The sequence below is a fragment of the Panthera tigris genome, chromosome C1 (genome assembly GCF_018350195.1).
Source record: "Panthera tigris isolate Pti1 chromosome C1, P.tigris_Pti1_mat1.1, whole genome shotgun sequence".
In the NCBI taxonomy this organism is placed as follows: Eukaryota; Metazoa; Chordata; class Mammalia; order Carnivora; family Felidae; genus Panthera; species Panthera tigris.
The window spans coordinates 195,242,334-195,268,078 of NC_056667.1; the positions used below are offsets into that span (position 1 = coordinate 195,242,334).

Sequence of the window (25,745 nt, forward strand, 5' to 3'; positions counted from 1 at the left end):
CCCAAGCAGGCTCCATGCTGTCACTGTCACCAAAATCCTTTATCTTTCAAAAAGATACTATTTCTCAAAGTAACTGGGGACTGGAGGACTCCATTAGGAAATTACCTAAGAAATAAGATCAGATGACTTCTGGAAACGCCACTAGTTCCAAAATAGCTCCTTCAGTAGAATTCCCTAAAGCTTAATGTTTATGGGGAAACTCTAATCTGAAACAAAACAAAACAAAATAAAATAAAACAAAACATTGAGTCTCCAACTGTTGAAACATCAGTATAAATTAGTTTGCCAGATCATGGTCTCTAAGCTTAGAGACCATATCTAGGTCATTGCAGATATTTGAGTGCAGTGTTTCCCAAAGGTGGTAAACAAGATAATTTCAGGTGTATAGAGTACATTAAACAGCACTAAATCACATTGTGTGAAACTTCTTCCCTCTGATTACACCAAAGAGAAAGTATTAGTGTGGTGTCTCTATATCTTTAATACTCTAACTCTTTCCATTCTCCTTTCCTATAGGAGAGAAAAAGAAAGCCTTAGGCTCCAAGTCTTTGGCAGTCATGCTTTTCTTAGCATTAATGTTTTATTATTTTATACTTATGTTGGAGATATTGGAGTTTCATTTTTGGTAGTAATTTTGAATTTAACTTTAAAATAATATTTAATTATGTAGAATAATGATTCAATAAAAAATTTAATGAAAATAAGAATACAGTTTTATGTGGGTAGGACAAAAATTATGAAGACATCTTAATATTGACTAAAGCTATAAAATACTATCCTAATCTAATAGTTTCATTTTACAAAGGAGAAACAAGAAACTCTGAGAGTTCAATAATTTGCACTATATCAAACCATCAGAGAGTTTAAAAAGCTAGTTTTCTGTTTTTCCATTAACTATTCGAAACTAGCACTGTGGCAGAAAGGAGTCATGGATATGTAAATGTTAGGCAGGAAAGTATAAAGACATAATGAAAGCAAGAGTGACATGAGACTTAACATGGAGGGTACTCAAAAAATAGCTCAGCTCAACAAATAGATCTAGACGCTTTCTGTGACATCATTCAACAAACAAAACTGTTGGTCAAGAATGATCACAAAATGCCAATGAACTCCAGCCAAGATGAGATCTAATAGCTAAGATGGTGATTAATAAGTCTTAACCCTCCCAAGACAAACCACCCCAGTGTCGGAACATTTTAATAAAGGACTGAAAAGTGAAAAAGATTCAATACCAAAGGAATGAAGTTTTAAAGTAAGATAACAAGTATGCTCAGGGGCCTTGCTATACCTTAACACTCTCCAAAGCCCTGTTATAACCTACATAAAAAATGTCGTAAATGAGTAAAGTTATAGAGGAAAATCAGAAGGAACTTTTGTGATTCCCCAGAAGTGCACCAGCTATTTCTAAACAGCTTGCTAAATCTATCATTGAAAGGTTAAAAATGTTACTATCTGTCTTTTGAGAAGTCAACCTATAATTGAACAACCCAGAGCATATGCCAGGGAAGTAGCATAACTCCTCAAGAAAATGGAAGAGTCAAAAAAATAAAGCATAAAAAGACTAGAAGTCTTTTACCAATTTCCTATCAAATGCACAAAGTTATGTCCCTCCTTTCTTGATGTCTCTCAACTGAGCATCCACAGTAGAAAGAGAGCAAAATTTTATGGCAGAGACATCAATGCACAGCAGAAGGGATGTAAGATTTGGACATAGAGAGATCTGGATTCAAGTCCTAGCTATACCCCCTTTCTTGCTTGTTTGACTTTGGCAAATTGTCTTTTCTGAAAAACATTGACAGTAACAACAATGTCATTGGATTGTTGTGAATATATTGAAGAAATATTCAGGGAAAGGAAGAGAACATTAAAAGTGGGAGCTTATAATATGCTCAGCTCTTTAAATTCATATTTTCTTTTCTTTCTTTCTTTTTTTTTTTTTTTTTTTTTTTTTTTTTTTTTAGCTGCTTTATGGTGCTAATGGCCCAGTGCCTGGAAAACACAAGGTGTTCAATTAAGAGTTCCCGTCTATTTTCCCCATCTAACAAGGCACCCCATTATGTTGTTAGAGTGCTCTAATTGTTAGCAACATTTTTATTTTAAGCCAAAATCTGCCTTCTTTTAACTTCTGCCTAATTCTGTGTTCTGGAACAACTCAAAACTAGGCCACTCCCTTTTCTATGAGAGCCCCTTAAATATCTGAAAACAATTACCATGTTTCCCTTTCTTTAGTACCCTCCTCATCAGGGTCAACACACCCACTTCTTTCAAACTGTTTCTTTTGAGACTTGGCTTTCTGGAAACACACTGTCCCAATTGCCTATTATAAACACAATCCAAATCAGTCAATTCTCTCTTTAAATGTAAGGTCTTTATCTGAATATAATAGTCCAAATAGAGTCTGAAAAAAGCTGTTGAATCTGTGCTGAGCAGCTTACTGGCCAGTGAGTTAGACTATCCTTTCAGCAGCATTCATGCTAGGAGGATATGTGATTTCTTCACATGTATTTGAGCATGGGGCAGGGCGTGGGTCTGTCACACAAGATATAATTAAACAAATATCAATAGAGACTAGTTCTTTTTCTGTTGGAAAACATATTGCAACAATTTGCTGTGAAGTTTCCCTTTCAGTTAACCACAGATATAGTAAGAATTCCATAACGAAGATGTAGAGGGCATTAATTGGGCTTAATTATCTGTAAAGCTAAACTTTGTTATAAGTTCTTAAGTAAGTCTCTTCAGAATGTTCTGAGTTTAAGTTCTGTCAACGACTGATGCATGACCCTGAGCAAGTCAGTTAACCTTTCTGTGCCTCAACGCCCTCATCAGCAAAATGAAATTGTCCCACTACTTCACAGGGATAGTGAGAAGCGCTCAATTAAAAAGACAAATTGTGCATAAACACGAAGATACCGAGGCAAAAGGTGCCTTATAAATCTTGAATAGAAGAGTCAGAGGTTTTTAAGGTGAAGCTCTCCCACTCAAAAGATTAAAAATCTAAGCAATTTGGAAAGCACTGTGGAGTCCATTTTACACATCCTTTATTTATTAGCATATTCTTGCACTCTTGGCTTCCTCTCAGCTCACCCATACCCATCCTGTACGCAGATTTTTAGGTATTATTTGCTTCTCTTTTCTTCTAAGCTTTTAAACATGCCCTATCCCTTTCTAAAGGATGCAACTTCTTTTCTTTTCCATATTCCTCTTTATTTGTGTCACATGTTAGTTAACTTGTGCCTTTTGCCTCCTTAGGAAGGATATTAGATTGCAGCCCCATGAGCGCTAACACCTTCCCACCAACCTCCTTCATGGGGACTAATAAAGCAAACACTGTTGGTACTGCGTCACCAAAATAAAATGAGAACTTGAGACAAAAAGCCCAACTGAGTCAGACTCCAGTGACATCCGATAAATCCTTTAACTAATAAGGAGGAAAATCCAAATGGGACTTTTTCAGAGCACAGTTATCTGTGAATTTTGTTACCAGAACTGCTTTCAGTTTAGTTCCTGCAATAAAAATGCAGCTCCCTGTCTTGATTGTAAATATGTTGAAACTACCTTCAGCAAACAAAAAGCCAAGCTTTCCAGGGAATTACATCCCTTAAAAGAAAATTAGGCTTAAGCACAACCAATCATTTGCTGGAGCCTAACTTTGTCTGCTGAACGTCTATAAGAATTAAAAAAAAAAAAAGAAAAAAGAAAAAAGAAAACTTCAGCAGTCGTCCAGTCCTTGTAAGTAAAAGTTATACTGATAAATGCTTTGCTAACTCCTCTATTCTCTGGCTACCTTCCTACCCCACATTTGCCTATGCTTTGACAGTGCACCTGTGCAAAGCACATTTTCATTGAGAGGGTCTTCCTGAAAATCTGAAACTCTAGTTGTTTGAAAACAATTGGGCCTTCTCCCTTCGTCCCTTTTTAAACCAGGAAAATGCATGTATCCAAATGCCCAGTTTTGACATATTTTTTTGTCTACTTCTTCACCCACAGCTTCTACATGCAGTTAGCCATTAAGCCATATTAAAGCTTTGTTTACAATGATTATTAAATGCATCTCATGCCTTCAACTGTCACTGTGACCAACTGTTTCCAGGCTTTCACTAACCTAATGTCTTGGATATTAAAACAGGCCCATAGTCCCATAAGATGTAATTCCCCAAATAATCTTTTCATATGAATAACCTGTCAGATCTTAAAAGCTCACCAGTTTGGCTCTGACTTCTGGTTTTTGCCTTAATGGGCTACCACTTCCTTGTTTCTCTTGCATCTCAACTCTGCCCCATGCCTCAAATTAATCCTTCCTTTTTTTTTTGTCTTTTCTTGCCTGCACATCTGTATAGTGAGTAAAATACGGAGATTCCAAGTGAAAGAACACCAAGAATTCCTTCTCCCTTTTCTCTGTTCTCTAATAATCCTCATTTTTTTTCACAACTTAAGCTTTATTTTTTCTATGCAATTTTCAAAACACTTTATTATTTATGTATCTATTTATTAGAGTTTAGGTTTACAACAAAATTGAGAGGAAGATAGAGATTTCTCAAGACCGTTGCCTGCACACATACATAGCCTCTCCCATTATCAATAGCACTCACCAAAATGCTACTTTTCAAAAAAAATTTTTTTGATGTTTATTTATTTTTGAGAGAGAGTGAGAGACAGAGTGTGAGTGCAGAGGGGCAGAGAGAGAGAGAGAGAGGGAGACACAGAATCTGAAGCAGGTTCCAGGCTTTGAGCTGTCAGCATACAGCCTGACATGGGACTCGAACCCACAAACTGTGAGATCATGACCCGAGACGAAGTCGGACGTTTAACCCACTGAGACACCTAGGTGCCCCTGCTAAATTTTTTTTTTGAAGCAAGGATAAACCTGTACATCAAAATCTCCCAAAGTCTATGGTTTACCTTAGAGTTCACTCTTGGTGCTATACGTTCTATGAGTTTGGACCAAAGTATAATGATATATTTCTATTATTCTATTTTCACTTCCCTAAAAATCCTCTGTGATCTGCCTATTCATCTCTCTCTGCCTCTCCATCTTGCCCACCAAGAAACAACTGATGTATTTATTATCTCCATAGTTTTGCCTTTTCCAGAATGTCATATAAGTGGAATCATACGTTATTCAGCCTTTTAAGTTTGGCTTCCTTCACTTACTAATATGAATTTAAGATTGCTCCATGTCTTTCCTTTCACAGCTTCATAGCTCATTTCTTTTAAGCACTTAAATATATTTTATTATCTGAATGTACCACAATTTATTTATCCATTCACCTACTGAAAAATATCTTTGTTGCTTTCAAGCTTTGGTAATTAAGAATCGCTGCTATAAACATCCCTGTGTAGGTTTCCGTGTGGACGTAGGTTTTCAACTCCTTTGGATAAATACTAAGGAACACAGTTGGTGAATCATATGGTAAGAGTATATAGGTTAGTACAAAATCACCAAACTATCTTTCAGTGTGGCTGGCATTGTACCTGATCTCACTGGAAGAGCTTCAAGTTTCTCTTCACTAGGTATGATGTCAGCTACATGTTTTTTGTAGAGAGTCTTTGTCTTTATTAACTTGAGAAAGTCCTTTCCTATTCCCAGGTTTTATAATGAATTGGTGAGTTCTCATCATGAATAGGTGTTGGATTTTGTCAGATGTTTTTTTTTTTGCATTTATTGGTATGATCATGTGATTTTTTTGTCTGTTGATGTGATGGATTACATTAATTGATTTTCAAATGAATCCCACTTGGTCATGATACGTAACCCTTTTTATACCTCTTTGAATTTGACTTGTAAATATATTGTTGAGGATTTTTACATCTATGTTCATGAAAGATACTAGTTGTAGTTTTCTTTCTGTAGAATATCTTTGTTTGGTTTTACTATTAGGGTATTGCAGGGTTCAGAATGAGTTAGGAAGTATTCCCTCTGCTTCTGTCCTCTGAAAGAGACTGTAGAGAATTGGTATATTTTTTTGTTAAAAGTTTGGTAGAATTCACCAATGAATTCATCTGGGCCTGACAGTTTCTGTTTTAAAAGATTACTATTATTATTCAACTTATTCAATAGAAATAAGCCTATTCAGATCACCTGTTTCTTCTTGTGTGAGTTATGGTAGAGTTTGCCCTTCAAGGAAATGGTTCACTTCATTTACGTTATCAAATTTGTGGGCATAGAATTGTTCATAGCTCTCCTTTAATATCTTTTTAATTTCCATGATATCTGCAGTGATGTTCCCTTTTTCATTTCTGATATTCCTAATTTGTGCCCACTTTTTTTCTTAGTTAGCCTGGATAAAGGCTTATCGATTTTACTGACTTTTTCAAGGCACCGGTTTGTGTATTTATTTTCTCTATTGATTTCCTGTTTTCAATTTCATTGATTTCAGCTCTAATTCTCATTATTTCTTTTCTACTACTTACTTTGGATTTAGTTTGTTGTTTTTCTCTAGTTACCTAAGGTAGAAACCTAGATTATTTACTTTTATTATTATTTTAAAAGATTTTATTTTTAAATAATCTCTACACCCAACGTGGGGCTCGAATTTACAATCTTGAGATCAAGAGTCACATGCTCTACTGACTGAGCTAGCCAGACATCCCAGATTATTGATTTTAGATCTTCCTTCTTTTCTAATACATATATTCAATGCTATTAAAAACTTTTGAAGCACTCTTTTGTTGCAGCCTGTAAATTCTGACTAAGTTATGTTTTCATTTTCAGATAGTTCAAACTAGTTTTTAATTTCTCTTGAGAATTTTTTTGACTCATTCATTGTTTAGAAATATATGGTTCAATCTCCACATATTTTGGGATTTTTCCAGCTGTCTTTCTGTTATTGATTCCTAGTTTAATTCCATTGAGGTCTGACACAGACATTGCATGATTTCTATTCTTTTAAATTTCTTAAGGTATGTTTTATGGCCCAGAATGTGATCCATCTTGTGAATGTCCCATGTGAGCTTGAGAAAAATGTGAATTTTGCTGGAGTTATATAAAGTAGTCTATAGATGCCAATGACAGCCAGCTGATTGATGATGTTGTTAAGTTCAACGATGTCCTTACTGATTTTCTGCTGCTGAATCTGTTCATTTCTGAGAGAGTGTTAAAGTCTCCAACTATGATAGGTAGATTGATCTATTTCTCCTTGAAGTTCTGTTTCTGCCTCATGTGGTTTGATGCCTATTGTTAGCTGTTATATACACGTTGAGAATTATTATGTCTTCTTGGAGAAGTCACCCCTTAACATTATGTAATGCCCTTCTTTCTCCCTGGTAACTTTCCTCACTTTGAAGCCTATTCTGTCTGATCAACATTGGTATTCTTGTTTTCTTTTGATTAGTGTTAGCATGGTATTTTTTTCTCCATAAATTTACTTTGAATCTAAATGTGTCTTTACATTTAGAATGGGTTTCTTCTAGGCAACGTATGGTTGAGTTATACTTTTTGATCCACTCTGGGAATCTCTGTCTTTTAATTGGTATGTTTGGACCATTTACATTTAAAATAATTATTGATATAGTTGGATTAATGATTAATATCATTACTCTTATAGAATTGTTGCCCTTGTTCTTTCTTCCTACTTTTGTCTTCTACTCTTTTACTACATTTGTGCTTTTAATTAAAATTTTATATGGTTCTATTCTCTTCTATTCTCTCTCCTTTCTTAGCATATCAGGTATCTTTTTTTTTTAAGTGGTTGCCCTGAAGTTTGCAATATAAATTTACAATGAATCCAAGTTCAGTTTCAAATAACACATGTCACTTCATGGGTAGTGTGAGTACTTTTCTTAAAAATGTGTATTTATTTTTGAGAGACAGAGAGAGAACAAGAGGGAAGGGGCAGAGAAAGTGAGGAGACAGAGGATCTGAAGTGAATTCTGCACTGAGAGCAGACAGCCCAATGCAGGGCTTGAACTCATGAACTGTGAGATCATGACCTCAGCTGAAGTCAGATGCTTAACTGACTGAGCCACCCAGGTGACCCAGGTAGTGTGAATACCTTCTAATAACAAAATAATCCAATTCCTCCCCCATGTTCCTTTGTATTATTGGTGTCATTCATTTCACTTATGCACACACACACGTGTGTGTGTGAAGTGAATCCACACATGTGTGTGTGTTTTAAGCATATGTAATTGAATATATTATTTCTATTTATTTTGAATGAGCTGATATCTGTTAAATCAATTAAGAATAATAAAATAAAAGTTTTTATTTTACCTTCATTTATCCCTTCTTCTTCAGTATTCTTCCTTTCTTTAGGTAGATCTTACCTATATTAGTTTCCCTCTCTTTAAAGAACTTCTTTTAAAATTTCTTGCAAGGCAGGTCTCCTGGCAACAAATTCCCACAAATTTTGTTTGTCTGAGAAATTCTATTTCTCTTTCACTTTTATCAGGGTACATAATTCTAGGTTAGTGGTTTGTTTGTTTGTTTGTTTGTTTTGGTTTGGTTTTTTCTCTCAACACATATTTTACTCCATGTTCTTCTTGTTTTCATGGTTTCTGAGAAGTCAGATGTAATTCCTATCTTTATTTGTCTGCAGGTAATGTGTTTCTCCTGGTTCTTTCACGACTTTTTCTTATCTTCAATTTTCTGTGATTTGGAAATGATATGTCAGGTGCAATTTTTTTGGCATTTATTCCTATTCGGTGTTATCTGAGATTCCTAGATTTGTGGTTTGGTATATGACGTTAATTTGAGGAAATTCTCAGTCCTATTTGTATCAAATATTTCTTCTATTGCCTTCTTCTCCTTTTGGTATTTCCATTATGTGACTGTGACACCTTCTCTAGCTGTCCCACAGACATCATTTATTCTATTCTATTTTTGTTGGTTTGTTTGTTTCTTTCCAGTCTAGGTTCTCTTTACTTTTCAGTTTTGAAAAATCCTATTGAGATATCCTCTAGTTCAGAGATTCTTTCCTCAGCCATGTTCAGTCTATTAATAAGCACATCAAAAGTATTCTTCAGCTTTGTTAGTATTTTGTTTTGTTTTTTAATCTGTAGCATTTCTGTTTGGCTCTTTCTTAGGATTCCTATCTCTCTGTTTAGAGAGATCCCTCTTGCCCATCTGTTCTTGCATACTTTGTACTTTATCAATTAAAGCTCTGAGCATATTAACCATAGTTGTGTTAAATTCCCAGTCTGATAATTCTAACAAACCTACCATGTCTTGTTGTGATGCTTTATCTGTCTCTTCAAATTGTGGCTTTTTTTTTTTTTTTGCCTTTTGGTATGCCTTGTAATTTTTTTTTTTAATAACCAGACAAGATGGGGAAAAAAAAACTGTTGTAAATAAGCCTTTAGTTATGTGGTGGTAAGTTATAGGGGAAGGGGAAGCATTCTATAGCCTTATAATTAGATCTCAGGCTTTTAGTAAGTCTATGCCTCTTGGACTGTGACTATCACAAGCGTTTCTCAGGGTTTTGTGTTTGTGATTTTGTTTTTGTTTCCCTCCCCCTCTTAGGTGGAACATGGTGGCTAGATTAGGCTGGGGTTGGGTATTTCCCTTCCCCATGTCATTAAACTCAGATATCTAGCTTAGGCTCTGGCTTACTAATTTCTACTGAGGACAGGCCTTTGTTAAGAAGAAAGGACAGGGTGCCTGGGTGGCTCAGTTGGTTAAGTATCCAACTTCAGCTCAGGTCATGATCTGGTGGTTCGTGACTGAGGGCCCCACGTCGGGCTCTGTGCTAACAGCTCAGAGTCTGGAGCCTGCTTCAGATTCTGTGTCTCTCTCTCTGCTCCTCCTCTGCTCATGCTCTGTCTGTCTCAAAAAATAAATAAACTTTTTTTTAAGTTTAAAAAAGAAGAAAAGAATGCATTTCAAAATGGTTCCTTTTCTCCTCCCCCTGTAGAAGCCTGTGGGGATTTTTCTCAGGATATTTACAGTAGACAATTAACTACTCAAGTTCCTGGAAGTAAATCTCACCATTATTGTGGGAGCTCCCATGACTGGGCCCTCCTGAATTTTTTAACCCTCAGAGTTATCTGCCCTGATCCTCTGGCATATACATGCAAAATAGTTGCCTTGTATCAATTTCCCTAAAAACCTGCTCTAAGTAATACATGGGTCATTGACAAATAGTGGGCAATAGTAAGGAAAAATAAAAGTGTCTGCACTATGAAGTGAAAGAACTGGGTTAAAGTGTTTGCTTTGCCCGTTAGCAGTGCAGTTCTGAGAAAGTCACTCGATTTATCATAGCCTAAGTTTCATCACTTATAAAAAAGAAGTACAATGACACTTACACATAAGATTGTCATAAGGAGTGGAAAACAGAATCAGCACAGTGCCTTGCATCTATCTCAACAAATGATATTTACCAGGTATTAGTCTGTGACAACCCAAAGGTTACTCTAAAAGTGCCTATACAGAGTGTTTCTTATTACAGAGAATACAACTACAGTATAACAAAGTTCACTGGGAGAAAACCACTTAAGCCAGTTTATCTGCTCAAAGAACAAAAGTTGACTGTACATTTACTCTCATTTGCTCTACACAATATATGTGTGTGTGTGTATGTGTGTGTGTGTGTGTGTGTATATATGTATGTATATATATATATATATATATATATATATATATATATAAATTGATGAGAATGCAAAGTACATCCCACAGTCCAACACATTCCTACACAGAGTGACATACGATATCACACAGACATATACTAAGTATATGGAAAACATGAATTTTGGTTGGCTTGGTGGTGGGGGCAGGGTTGGGGATACAGATTGAACTTGGGGAACATGTTAAGGTCTGAGGATTTTCCAAAATGAGAAGAGTGGAAAGGCATTCCAGAGAGGGGGGAAATGACATACAAAAGCATAGAGACCAGGGGTGCCTGGGTGGCTCAGTCAGTTAACATGGTCCAAGGGCTCAAGCCCTGCATTGGGTTCTGTGCTGACAGTTCGGAGCCTGGAACCTGCTTTGGATTCTGTGTCTCCCTCTCTCTCTGCCCCTCCCTCACTTGCACTCTGTCTCTGTCTTTTTCTCAAAAATAAAAATTAAAAAATTTTAAAAAGGAATTCACCATGAAAGAAAAAAACAAAACAAAACAAAACAAAAGCATAGAAACCTTAGTTTATAAAGAGTAACTAGATATAGGGGTACCTGGGGGGCTAAGTTGGTTAAGTGTCTGACTCTCGGTTTGGGCTCAGGTCATGATCTCATGGTTTGTGGGATCAAGCCCCACATTGAGCTCTGTGCTGACAGTTCAGAGCCTCCTTGGGATTCTCTCTTTCTCCTTCTCTGTCCCTCCCTGGCTTGTGTGTGTGTGTGTGTGTGTGCGTTCTCTCTCTCTCTCTCTCTCTCTCTCTCTCTCTCTCTCTCAAAATAAGTAAATAAACATTAAAAAAAAATAAAAAGAGTAACTGGATATCGGAGATCATGTTAATGGGCAGAAACTCAGGTATTCAAGGCAGTCCAAAGAAGAGGATATTTAAAGTTGTGAAGGTTTCATGACTTTTTTCTTTAAAGATTTTTCTTTTATTTTTTTTATTTGAGAGAGAGAGTATGTGTGTGGGAGAGAGGGGCAGAGGGAGAGAGAAAGAATCTTAAGCAGGCTTCAGCCAAGCATGAGGTCATGACCTGAGCCAAAATCAAGAGTCGACTTGAGTTGGACACTTAACCTACTGACACACCCCAGTCCCCTCAACATGGCTTTGATCTTCACACAACTGAGTCCACAAAATAGACTACTTAGCCACCCATTAGGTTTTTAATGTATTAATGTTAAGTATGTAAGTTTAGTTTCCCATGTTTCCACTATAGGTAGCATATTATTTATTATAAAACAAATCAGTTCATGAAACATAAATAAGACACCATTGTTCTACGAAGCACTAGGGAGAGGAGATTCAATTAGAAAAGTGAAAAATAATGTTTAAAAAAATGCCAGTACAATCATTTTTTTTTCCGACTAAAAAAGTTATAAAGAGTACTAGAATTCATTCTTATTGTTATTCAATTTACTCATTTATTCATTCCACAAATATTTGCTGAACAGCCACTATATGAGAGACACTCTATTATGTGCTAGAATTTTACAGTGAACTAGGCATGGCCCTTGCCCTCAAGGTATTCATTATTTAGAAGAGTAGGCAGAAATTAAGCAAATACTTAAATAATTGCTATGAAGGAAGTCCTACAAAGAAGCATAGAGTGCTATGAATGTAATAATGGGAAGAATTCAGTAACATATGAGAGTAAGTAAAGCTTCGCTGGAGAAACGATTTTTAAAAGCAGATTTGAAAATTAAACAGAACTTAGACAGGAATAAGTGTATGTATTTATGTTTGTCGGCGGGGAGAACGTCTGAAAATGAACGGAAGGGCAATCACGTTACAGAGAACTTGATATACAAAGGAAGTTGGCTAATACTGAAAGATAGCCATGAATTTTAGTGTCATCAGCAATAGTGGAGGACAAGGTAGGGGCCAGATAATATAGGAACTTAATAAGAATTCTGGCCATTGTTCTCAGAGGAGGGAAATTTTAAGAAAGTATTATAATATACCATATAGTCTGATTTGCTTATACTTTTTTACCTATTTTCCTTTCATGAATTCTTCCCAATGCTTCATTGATGCCTTATCAATTCCTTTCATGAATGCTTCCAATGATTCCATCAGAGGATGTCTTTTATTTTTATTTTATTTTATTTTATTTTATTTTATTTTATTTTATTTTATTTTATTTTATTTTTAATTAAATGTTTTTATTTATTTTTGAGACAGAGAGAGACAGAGCATGAGCAGGGGAGGGGCAGAGAGACAGGGAGACACAGAATCGGAAACAGGCTCCAGGCTCCAAGCTGTCAGCACAGAGCCCAACACAGGGCTCGAACTCACGGACTGTGAGATCATGATCTGAGCTGAAGTTGGACAGTTAACTGACTGAGCCACCCAGGCGCCCCACAGGATGTCTTTTAGATTGCTGAACCAACTCTCACTCACTATGTAGAGAGCTTGTACATATTTAGCTATTGATTCCTTCTTACAACCAAGTGTTTGACTTGCAGTTTCACCTCTCTGAAAATACAAAATCACACCATCCAAAACTTCTAAAAACACTTTGTAAAAATTTATTGTCAGGTCTTCAGAGTATGGCTCAATAGTTGCTGCGTAGGGAATGAAAGAAGAAAGAAAGAAACCCAATAGGGTTGGATAGAGTTGCCTCTTACTAATGGGCTACCAGGTGACAAGCATGCTGATAGGTACTTTTATTTTCAGAAATACATGTGGCACCAAATTGCTTAAGAGGATTTACTCCAACATTCAATTACATATTCTGATTTCCATGTAGAGATTGAATAGAAATTACTTCAATGAGGCTTATATTTACTAAAACAGATGCCTTAATTTTATCACTTTCATTATACATTTTAATATAATATTTTACAGTTAAATGGGTTCAAATTAGGGATCAGGAGAAATAATTATAGTGGCTCTAAATGGAACCGTCTTCACGTTTTATTTTTACACTTTTGAACTTTAAATTACACTCTATGTGACTCAAGAGAGACCTTTAAAATTGATTTGGTCTCATACAAAAATTGTTCATCTTCCCTTTTTTGAAGAAAACAGTGTTCCATGTTAAGAGTCAGAGAAAAATAAAGCTAATGAAAATACACACAGTTGTAAAATTTTTAAAGGTTTTATTTGGTTATATTCTACTATTTGGATTTTAGAATTAAAAGGCAGCCCATTGTCAAAATGCTTCAAGTTAGTCTTAAAAACTCACATAAATATCATTTGTTCTCTCTTCAAGCCAAGATCTTTGCTACTTACAAATAAAAGAGGTAAATAAATAACCTGTATATACTCAATTCCCCTGGGAAAAGAGTATCTGAGAATCATAGAGTGAAATGGGTTTGTTACTTGCATATTTCTCTAATTAAGGTTAAGATAAGCCTGTAAACTCATTATACTCACCATTTAAGCCAAATTTAAATAGTACAGCCCCCAGAGATATAAAGGAATGCTTTGCATCTGCTCAGCATCCTAATAAATTCATTTTTAAGTATATTTGCAACAAGGGCATTTTTTTTCTAGAAAATGCATTACAATTTAGGGACTTAAAAACTTATTCTAAGCAGTTTTTAGTAATAGTCTCTTAGAAACATATAGGTTTAATATTTCACAGTAATTTGACTCAGTCGTAGAAAATGGTTAAATATATATATTATATACATATAATATATTATATATCACATAATATATATAGTCACTAGTCACTAATTTATATTTGTTATACATATATAATAGAATTATACATTATACTGATCTATTTTTATTACTATCCTTCTTTCCAATACTCCTTCAAATGTTTATTTTCTACTAAATGTATATCTTTTTCTAGGCACTACTAATTTTTTTTTTTTGTTTTTAACATGTAGAGAAGAGTGTCAATCTTTTTTATTTAGTATTTGATTTAAAGGATTAAGAAGAAAGTTTGAAAAATATGCTTATATCACTGCCTAAGCAAAAATATAGACATTTTCATCATTTATCATGTAAGATTGCTGAAGAGCATCAGGATTTTGAGTCATGTATATTTTCAGATTAAACGGTATTTAACCTTTGAGGAAATTTTGTTTTTTCCCTAGGCCAAGTGCAAATTGCATAGCTTTTTAAAATGCAATACAACTTCTATGATTAGACTTAGTACAAAATCAAATTTCAATTTAAAAGCCAGCTGTAAATACATACATACAAAATTGCATATGTATTATATTTAACAGTCTTAGAAACAGCTTTCAGAAACTATCATAGCTTTGAAAATTCCATTTAACCCAGAATATCTGTTTTGGCCCAACAGACACGTTTAAATATTAGTCTACTTCCTTTTTGCTATTCCCCATCTCAATCAGCTAAGTTTTCATCATCTAAATACAGCACATATGTAGTTTACATGGAATTCAGACAGAAAGATAAAATTAAGTAAAAAGTTGAAATACCCTTAGTCTACTGCTTGCTTAAAGGTGCAGTTTCTTTTAACCTAATGATGATTCATTCTAAGTATTTTAGATATTGAATTTCATGGTCCTTTCTTGCTACCTATTCCAGTTAGTGGCGTGGAAGAAAAACTTCTATGCTCAGTGAGTAAACAAAGAAAATCAACCCTTGACATAGGAATCCTATTTACTTATCTACTATTTGATAGAGTTACTAATATACCACATTTATTTACTTATTTATTTATTTATTTATTTATTTATTTATTTATTTATTTATTTATTTATCTTTTAATGTCTGTTTTTAAGAGAAAGAGGAAGAATGCAAACCGGGGAGGGTCAGAGACAGAGGGAGACAGGATCCAAAGCAGGCTCTGCGCTGACAGCTTAGAGCCCTATGTGCGGCTTGAACTCACACAATGAGATAAGTACCTAAGCCAAAGTTGCACATTTAACCAACTGAGCCTCCTAGGCACCCTACAAATAAATATATGGCTTATTTATGCTACAAAGTTATTCAGGGAAACTTAAATTGAGGCTCGTTCTCCCTTACTATGCAGTCCAATCAAATTCTGTGCACAGCTGAAATAAATGTGCTGTATTAGAAAATAGTGCATTTATGTCATCTTTCAGGCAAATGTGAAAATATACATATGGATCTACCTTATTATGTCATAGATGTTTCATCTAAATGGTATTTTGCTCTTCAATTTCTTTTATGATTCTAAAATATGACTAGTTTTCACATCCTGATTCTAATCAATCTTTTCAACACAATCTCTCTCACACAAGTTGTTCTATCCAGTATTTAATAAGCTAAAACCAGACAGAGGCAATGGTCACCATTATTTAAACAAACTATTCAGTAAATTATTTTCTAACCCAAAGGAATAAAGTACTTCATATACCTATTTATTTATTTATTTATTTATCTATCACTTAATTCATTTTTAGAGTGAGAGAGCTCCAGCAGAGGAAGGGATGGGGGGGTGGGGGGTGGAGAGACATCGAGAGAGAGAGAGAGAGAGAGAGAGAGAGAGAGAGAGAGAGAGAGAGAGAGAGAATATATCTTAAGCAAGCTCCACACTCAGCATGGCACCCAACATGGGGCTCAATCCCACGACCCTGGGATCATGACCTGAGCTGAAATCAAGTGTGGGACGCTCATCTGACTGAGCCCCCCAGGTGTCCCTAAATTACCTATTTTTTTTAATATGAATTATTCCACATAGCATTTTGATAAATCATGCTATGCAGAAGACAGCTTTACCCAGGCATAGATAGAGTTAAATGGGGAAGAAAGATATAGGAAAGAAATGTAAATATAAAAACCACTCCCTATATTGTTGGATTTAATTCTGGTCATCTGCTTTGAATTGCCAGAGGACAATAAGGTAGACCCTGAAGCTAGAAGTAGGTTGAAAAGCAAATATTTCAGAATTTTATATTAAGCCTGACTAGTTACTGAAAACAGCTAAGGAATAGGTGAAAGCAGAGTTACTTGTTACAACTTGAAACTCATTACTGCCAGGCAGCATCCCTGATTACATTGTAACAGAAACATGCTAATGAAGCCAAGGTCTTAAGTTCCAGGGAGCAAGCCAGACAGCATCTTGCAGTCTCTGAGTTACAGCTTCATCTGCCTTCCTACAAATATGCGTCCTTACTCAGAAAAGGAACAATGTGTGAGTATAAAATGAAATAATATAGGTCCATTACTAGCACTGGAAAAGCAACACAAATTTCATGTCCGATGGAGACTGGTTGAAAAGCAACAACCTCAAACATAAAAATCCCATATATATCCTAATAAAGAAGGATGATAGTTCCATAGCATTATAAGATGTTAATTATTAACTAAAAGACAAAGATAATATCTGAAATTAAAAATAAAATATTTTCTATGGTAAAGAAAAATGAACTATATGGTTTCTATCAAGAAATATATTGGAGTTTTATTTTTAAAAATAAAGTTTTAGATGGCATTATTTCTTATATATACAAAAAATTCCCTATAGCTTTGTGCCAAGAATACAAAAAAAACCAGCTATTTTTTCAAAAAAAATGTTTTCTCATAAAATTTACTTTCCCATAACAACATGTGTTATTCATCATCTGAGAGAAGATATGTTTAAAGTATTTTTGCTTTATAAAACTATACTTTCTGACTTTTTCAAACACAGTGCCTTTTGCTATCAATAACAAAATATTAATGTTGCTATTTATTAATATAAGATATTAATTTATTTTTGTTCACTTTCAGTAATAAAGACATCTATAATCAAGATTTAAGGCTCCTACACTACAGTGTAGACAGGTTCAATGAATTACTAATGTTTTTAATATCTCAGGTCAATGGATCAACCACTAAAATAAATTTAGCTCTTCATAATCCTAAAAATAACTATGTCCAAAACAAGTTTCACTCAACTAAATACAAGTCAAAATTAAAAATTGTTACCTGTTATATAAAAATTATATGCCTATTATATTATACCTGATATAACTATGCCTGTTAAGAATAGTCATTAATACTCCTCATATATACTCCACTTTATATACCACACTGTCTTACACTTAGTTGACACATAATACTTATTTGCTTAAAATGAATATATCAAATAAAGAAAATAAATGTAAATTATAAAAGCTGAGTTACTGAATACCAGCAATAGCAAAGAGGTCCAATGGAATGACAAAAGAGAAAAAACTCTTGAGAATTCTAATGATGGTAAAAGGTCTAAAAGTTCATTCCCATCATTCGCTATATTTCACCTCGTTTGAGAGAGTTCACAAAGTGTAAGACAATAACACAAAATCTATGATTTTTATGCCTCGCTGTTTTCTATTATGTCTTAACCTTGTGATGGTGATAAAGTACATAGTAAATAAGTTTTAGGGCCTTTTTCTAGCCAACTATGTGGTGTCTCGGGGGTCTAATGCTAACTATTGTCAACTAAATTTTTTTTTCCCCGTAAGAGAAATGCAAAAACTTGGAGGTTACAACACAGCTGGGTGAAAAGGTGCTTACAGCGATAAACTCTAAGGTTGATGTAATAAAAGCATCGTGAAAGTAATGCATTTCAAAGTATTTCAATAAAATACATCTAACAGAGATTAAGGAAGTAACTCCAAAACATTTTAGGGTGTTTTTATCTTTTTTCTGATTTTTTTTGTTTACATTTATAATATATAAGCACATATTCCATTTCAAAAGCCTACTTTTTCTGTGTTCTTAATATCTTGAGAGATAGGAGTAGATGGGATATTTTAGTTATAGTGATAGAAAACCCATCTAGTTTAAGGGAAAAAAAAATAAAAAGGAAAATCACTTCAAAGTTACTCTCAAGTTCCAGGGGTATCTTTTGGACTCACTGGCTGTAATGCAACCAGTCATGAGAAGCAGACTGGAATGTGGAAATGAATGATTCCCTCACCAGTAATCTGGGGTGAATGGTCATCCTCTCTGCTCTCTGTTTCAGGGTGTTGGCTCCATTCTGCTGTCTGCACAGCCTTCTCTGACATTCCAACCACAAGAAAAAAGATGACTGTATTCTGGTATGCAAATAGTCAAGAAACTATGTACCCATATCAATCAAGAAACTAGTATAGAAACTCACGGGAAGAGATTCTGATTGACCTAGTCTGTGTCTATGCCCACACACCTGACCTTTGGTGGTGTCATGAAGAAATAACATAAGGGTGAGATGAACATATTCATCTAGAGAACATATAATATACAAAATAGGAATCTATAAAGTATTAAGTTTTATGAAATTGTATTCATTTATTTGTCCATCAGACAAATACTTAATGAAAGCTCATGATATTTTAGGCACTGTCCTAGACATTGACTATTCAGATAGTGAAAGAGGTAGACAGGATACTGAGCTAAGTTGTTCTCGTAAATTATAGAAATTTGAGTGGTTTCATACAAAACAAATAATAAAACAAAATACTATGAACTCACTACTTAGAGAAGAAAAATGAAGATGGAATATCTTTTAAAAACAAAAGTAATTTCTTATGTTCTTAAAGAAAGAAATTAATTCCAGAATTAATGTCTCTCTGAACACATTATAGGTTTGAGTCATTCTTAGAGGAGGGGAAATTGCACACCTGTGTAAGAAGTTGCTCAGTGAATTACACTTACATAAATATATATGAAGCTTATGTAATAAATAGAATAGATTAATGTAAGATTACTACTTGCTGATACAATTCAAAACTTATTGAACATGATAGCATAATGTAAAATCACGAGATTTCCTTTACACGCACTGACCTTATTGTAATGTGCCAATATTGGACAAATTAGGTACTTTGGAGGGAAACCACAAAGAACACAAATGAACCATAATGTAGTTCTAAAGAGAGAAATTTTTGTATTACAGTTTTCCCCTGCTATCTGAAAGAAGAGTGTTCCTATGAAACCCTTCCTACTTTGAAGTGGTGTGAAGCAAAGAAGCAATGATCATTTTGTAAACGCGAAAATCCTCTTCAGATTTCTTTTGGTTAGCAAAAACACGTAGTATTATAGGTTTTACATAACAGTGAAGTGACATAAAGCGAAGTTTTGAATAACAGAGAAAACCTGGAAATGGAGAACTTTCAGGATTTTCTAAGGTACAGTTAGAGTGGCTCATCCAATACAGTAGCATAATGGAGACTTCAGCTCATAGTCCCTGTTTTAAGGGGTCATTCAAAAAAAGTACTTATAACACTGAACTCACCTAAAAACAGAGAATGGGGCATGTGGAGAGTTCAGTCCTTGGTCTACTTTTTGGTCTAATTCTTTTCAATCCCCCTTGATGATTTTTTCTAAGCCCCAAATGTTAAGTAGTTAATTTGGATGCTGATGTCCCCTGGATACCTATCTTTGGTACAAGGTTCTCTACCTCTCCAATTTAATATTTTATTCCATGACAAGTTTCTCTTCATCCACTCTACACTACAATTTCCATGAAGGTGAGAATGATGTGTTATTTACTTACATGCAAAGGTCTAATATCTAAAGCCGTAAACATTAAGTACACTTGTATTAACTCTGACTTAGAGCCTTCTTTCTAAACCTTCCCTTACATTACTTCCATCAGAATGCCTTTCTTTTCCACCCACTCACCTTTTAAGTCCCTATTCGTTTCTCATGATTCAATTTAAGCATTTCTTTGATGAGATCTTTCCTGAATCCTTCAGAATTAGCCACTCCTTTCTTTGCCCAGCACCCACATCTACTATTAACAAAAGACCATACCTTCATTCAGATTTTGGTATCTTATTTCTCTCTTAGCAACTATAAAATTTTTATATATGCATATATACATACTGTATACATTATATACACACACATACACATATACACACACATATACACAATACTTAATGTATCACACGCCTGTAACCCTCTACAAGACTGCAAGATTGTTGAAGTCAAGGACAATAGATTACTTGCTATTATATTCTTGGGCTAAGACTATTTGTTGACTGAATAAATAAATGTCACAATTAGAAATAGTTACTTTCCAAAGGAACAACAGATAAGTGAACTAACAACCAAAATGTTGCTTTTAGTAAGAAAAAAATAGTATTACCTTTAAATAAATAGATGAGAATAAAGGTATGTTCATGGGTCATTACTAAGCTTACATGTATTGTCAGCTTTATAGTGCTGTTTAAGTTTTGAGGTGGTTTATTTTCTGTAGTTGTTACCCTTCTAGATATATTTATTCAAGTTTTCAAAGTATTTAAAGTAAATATTCAAAGTATTTAAAGATCATTGCTTCTTTTTGTTACTACTTATTTAGGTACGGAATTATTTAAATTATCGTAGTTCTTTAAATAATTCACTATCTCCTGAATAGTTTACTGTATCAGTTTTTGAAACACTTTTGTCTAGATTTACATAAGACAGTACTCCTGAGAAATGTGTAAATATTATTGAAAAAACTCAAGTAAATTAAAGGGATGCTGTTATTTAAAATACATCTTATTAGTTCTTGTAAAAAGAATAAATTCATAGGTGCGAAGATAATATCTCTTTCAAGTTCAGATATTCCTATATCTATTCTGGTTAAAGCAAAACATAAGAAACTGAAGGCATTAAGCAATGATAGTCTGTTAAGCAGACTAAGGATGTAAAAATGAGAGCCAAAACAAGTTTGTAAAAGGACTGGTTGTCTCTGAGTAACTTTTTATATACACACCTGCATTTATGTACATGCATATATCAACCTATATAAGTACTTATAATTCCCTGTATCTAATTTTACTAATTTGTAGGTTTGAAAAATGAATGTCATTTTACTCCTACAGATAATAGTATTAGTCTTATTATGGTAATATAGAATAGCCTGAAATTTCCAAAATGACAGAAAAGGGACAGAAAGTGAGATTACTAAAGTTACCAATTCTTATCTGATTGGTCCTTTGACTCTTCTAGTTCCCAGCCTAACACATTTCCTCTTGCATGCAATTCAGAAAAAGGCAGACTTACTAGATATCATGTACAACACCCTGACAGAATCTTTCAACTCTCTTAGGATAACAGTAACTGCTCTAAACTCAGGGTTTCAGTCATGACAGCATTGTTTCTCTTGTTCTTTTACGAGGCATGCCTCAATATGTCTTCTGCCTACGGTCATGGTCCCTGCCAGGCAAAAGAGCATAGCCATCAAGTTGAAGCAAGATGGTCTGTCTTTACGCATCGCGACACCACCGTCCACTCACAGAGAAGAGAAGAGAAAGAAAGAGTTTTACCCGCAGAAAGGAGAGGTCCCGGTTGTGCTCGATGCTGGTTATCTCCAGGTTGCCCATGACCACCTCACAGTTCTCATAGTATTTGCGCAAGGCTCGATACTGCTGCTCCAGGTCAGAGAGAGAGCTCAGCTTGTTCTCTGTTCCTGCACACACTGCCAAGACAAGAAGATACACAGGAAGTTATATAACCTTTCTATGCCATGCACAGTGAAGAAGTCTCCCTCAACTCTTGACTCCACATGCTCTACTCCGATTCCCTGAACTAAAAACTATTTTGAATCTCATTAATCCACATAAACCACACACTGATACACATCCTCACTTTTATTTTTCCCCAGCTATAAGGAGATATAATTGATACATATACAAGGTATACAATGTATGTATTTGATACACTTGCCTGTTGAAAAATGATTATCATCATAGCATTAGCTAACACCCTCGTTTAGGTCCCATAATCACCATTTTTTTTAAATTTCTCATTTATTTTTGAAGGGGATGGGTAGAGAGAGGGAGACAGAGGATATGAAGCGGGCTCTGTGCTAAGTGCAAAGAGCCTGATGAGGGGCTCAAACTCACGAATTGTGAGATCATGACCTGAGCCAAAGTCAGATACTTAACCGAGCCACCCAGGAACCCCATAATCGCCATTTCTTTTTTACAGTGACATTTAAGATCTATTCTGTAAGCAACTTTCAAGTATATAATATAGTATTGTTAATTATAGTCACCATGCTGTATGTTAGAGCCTCAGAATTTGCTCATCTTATAACTGGAAGTCTGTACCCTTTGATTGGTAATCTCCCCCAAAGCCCCAGGTAGCTAACACTCTACTCTCTGTTTTATGCATTCAGCTTTTTTAGATAAGACATATAAGTGATATTATGGTTTTCTATTACTAAACTGCATGTTCTAAGGACAGAGGATAAGAAGGCATGGGTCCCAAAGAAACAGAGCAAAGAGGGAAATTAAAACAATCACATTTGTAGTGACACATAAAGCATGTAAATACATTAATTTCATTTAAACAAGATTTTCTTTAGAACTTATAATTTACTATATTTCCTAAAAGAATAAACCTACATAAGTAAAAAATCAAAATATAAATGCTAACAATTTTATTCTTAAAAATAATATTTTTCTATTGCTAAATAAGCCACTCTTAAGTAAAATTTTACATAATTTAAATTTGTGCCTCTAAGCCCTCAAATACTACACTTAAAAATACAAATGTTCTAGCATCAGCAATCAGACAACAAAAGGAAATAAAAGGCATCAAAACTGGCAAAGATGAAGTCAAGCTCTCACTTTTTGCAGATGACGTGATATTATACGTGGAAAACCCGACAGGCTCCACCAAAAGTCTGCTAGAACTGATACATGAATTCAGCAAAGTCACAGGATAAAAAATCAATGTACAGAAATCAGTTGCATTCTTATACACTAATAATGAAGCAACAGAAAGACAAATAAAGAAACTGATCCCATTCACAATTGTACCAAGACACATAAAATACCTAGGAATAAACCTAACCAAAGATGTAAAAGACCTGTATGCTGAAAACTATAGAAAGCTTATGAAGGAAATTGAAGAAGATACAAAGAAATGGAAAAACATTCCGTCCTCATGGATTGGAAGAATAAATATTGTTAAAATGTCAATACTCCCCAAAGCTATCTACACATTCAATTCAATCCCAATCAAAATTGCACCAGCATTCTTCTCAAAGCTAGAACAAGCAATCCTAAAATTTGTATGGAACCCCAAAAGACCCTGAATAGCCAAAGTAATATTGAAGAAGAAGACCAAAACAGGAGGCATCACAATCCCAGACTTTAGCCTCTACTACAAAGCTGTAATCATCAAGACAGCATGGTATGGGCACAAAAACAGACACACAGACCAATGGAGTAGAATAGAAACCCCAGAACTAGACCCACGAAAGTATGGCCAACTCATCTTTGACAAAGCAGGAAAGAACATCCAATGGAAAAAAGACAGTCTCTTTAACAAATGGTGCTGGGAGAACTGGACAGCAACATGCAGAAGGATGAAACTAGACCACTTTCTTACACCATTCACAAAAATAAACTCAAAATGGATAAAGAACCTGAATGTGAGACAGGAAACCATCAAAACCCTAGAGGAGAAAGCAGGAAAAAACTTCTCTGACCTCAGCCACAGCAATTTCTTACTTGACACATCCCCAAAGGCAAGGAAATTAAAACCAAAAATGAACTATTGGGATCTCATGAAGATAAAAAGCTTCTGCACAGCAAAGGAAACAATCAACAAAACTAAAAGGCAACCGATGGAATGGGAAAAGATATTTGCAAATGACATATCAGACAAAGGGCTAGTATCCAAAATCTATAAAGGGCTCACCAAACTCCACACCCAATAAACAAATAATCCAGTGAAGAAATGGGCATAAAACATGAATAGACACTTCTCTAAAGAAAACATCCAGACGGCCAACAGGCACATGAAAAGATGCTCAATGTCGCTCCTCATCAGGGAAATACAAATCAAAACCACACTCAGATACCACCTCACACCAGTCAGAGTGGCTAAAATGAACAAATCAGACTATAGATGCTTGAGAATTTATGGAGAAACGGGAACCCTCTTGCACTGTTGGTAGGAATGCAAACTGGTTCTGGAAAACAGTGTTGATGTTCCTCAAAAAATTAAAAATAGATCTATCCTATGACCCAGCAGTAGTACTGCTAGGAATTGACCCAAGGGATACAGGAGTGCTGATGCATAGGGGCACTTGTACCCCAATGTTTATAGCAACACTTTCAACGATAGCCAAATTATGGAAGGAGCTTAAATGCCCATCAACTGATGAATGGACAAAGAAATTGTGGTTTATATATACAATGGAATACTACTTGGCAATGAGAAAGAATGAAATATGGCCTTTTGTAACAACGTGGATGGAACTGGAGAGTGTTATGCTAAGTGAAATAAGTCATACAGAGAAAGACAGATACCATATGTGTTCACTCTTATGTGGATCCTGAGAAACTTAACAGAAGACCATGGGGGAGGGGAAGGAAAAAAAAAGGTTAGAGAGGGAGGGAGCCAAAACATAAGAGACTCTTAAAAACTGAGAACTGAGGGTTGATGGGGGGGTGGGAGGGTGGGGAGGGTGGGTGATGGGCATTGAGGAGGGCACCTGTTGGGATGAGCACTGGCTGTTGTATGGAAACCAATTTGACAATAAATTTCACATTAAAAAAATTAAAAAAAATAAAATACAAATGTTAAGCAATTTAGATTGATATATTCGTAAACATATACTAGAAATAGAATATGTTGTAAAATATGAGTTTTTATTGATATCAACTGGGTCATTCATTAGTATTCTAAGGTATATTCATTAGCATATTCATGAGTATTCTAAGGTATAACAGACTGACAGTAAAGGATCTCATATGCCTTCTTTGAGGGCATGGATCATGAGTCTGTTCATAGATGAGCACTGAGGGTACATACATGTTTTTGTTTTGTTTTGTTTTGTTTTCTGTGTTGATATTTTCCCTATCTTCCAGAAGTCAGAGTTTTAGTTATTACTTCTCATGGTTTGTACACCTGCCTGTACAAGATCTTTATCATTTAATGTACCAATTCAAATCTTCAATTGCCTGAAAAAAACTGTATTATGAATCTTGTAATAATAGTATGCAAAGTCTAAAAAAAGGATATGAACTTATCTTCTTTGAGTAAGTTACATAATATACAGCAACTTAAGGCAAGATATAAAGTGTAAACTTTGAAGACACTGGAAACAGAGCTGCGTAATAAAGTCACATAAACAGCTGTATGTTATGCACACAGAAATGACAAGTCATAATGCTTTAGTGGTATTCAAGGGAATGGGTTTCTGTACACAAAGGAAAAAAAAATCCAGATGGATACATTCCAATAATTAAGACCACCTTAACAACTATTGTTGCCTACTGATATATCAAAAATGACAAAAATCTAAATTTAAAAGTACTGAATGATAATGTAGACCTTTAACCATA

At 34.8% G+C, this 25,745-nt stretch overlaps 1 protein-coding gene across 1 annotated transcript in view; it reads right to left on the reverse strand.

Annotated features, from left to right (window-relative positions):
• Window positions 1-22,616, reverse strand: part of ERBB4 (erb-b2 receptor tyrosine kinase 4) — a 710,253-nt gene extending 687,637 nt beyond the window's left edge. The window contains exons 1-2 of the mRNA XM_042993912.1: window positions 22,607-22,616; window positions 21,708-21,859 (exon numbers count right to left, since the gene is read on the reverse strand). Of these exons, the coding sequence (XP_042849846.1) occupies window positions 21,708-21,859; window positions 22,607-22,616 (162 nt within the window). The remainder of the gene's footprint in view (window positions 1-21,707; window positions 21,860-22,606) is intronic.
• Between the last annotated feature and the right edge of the window lie 3,129 nt (window positions 22,617-25,745).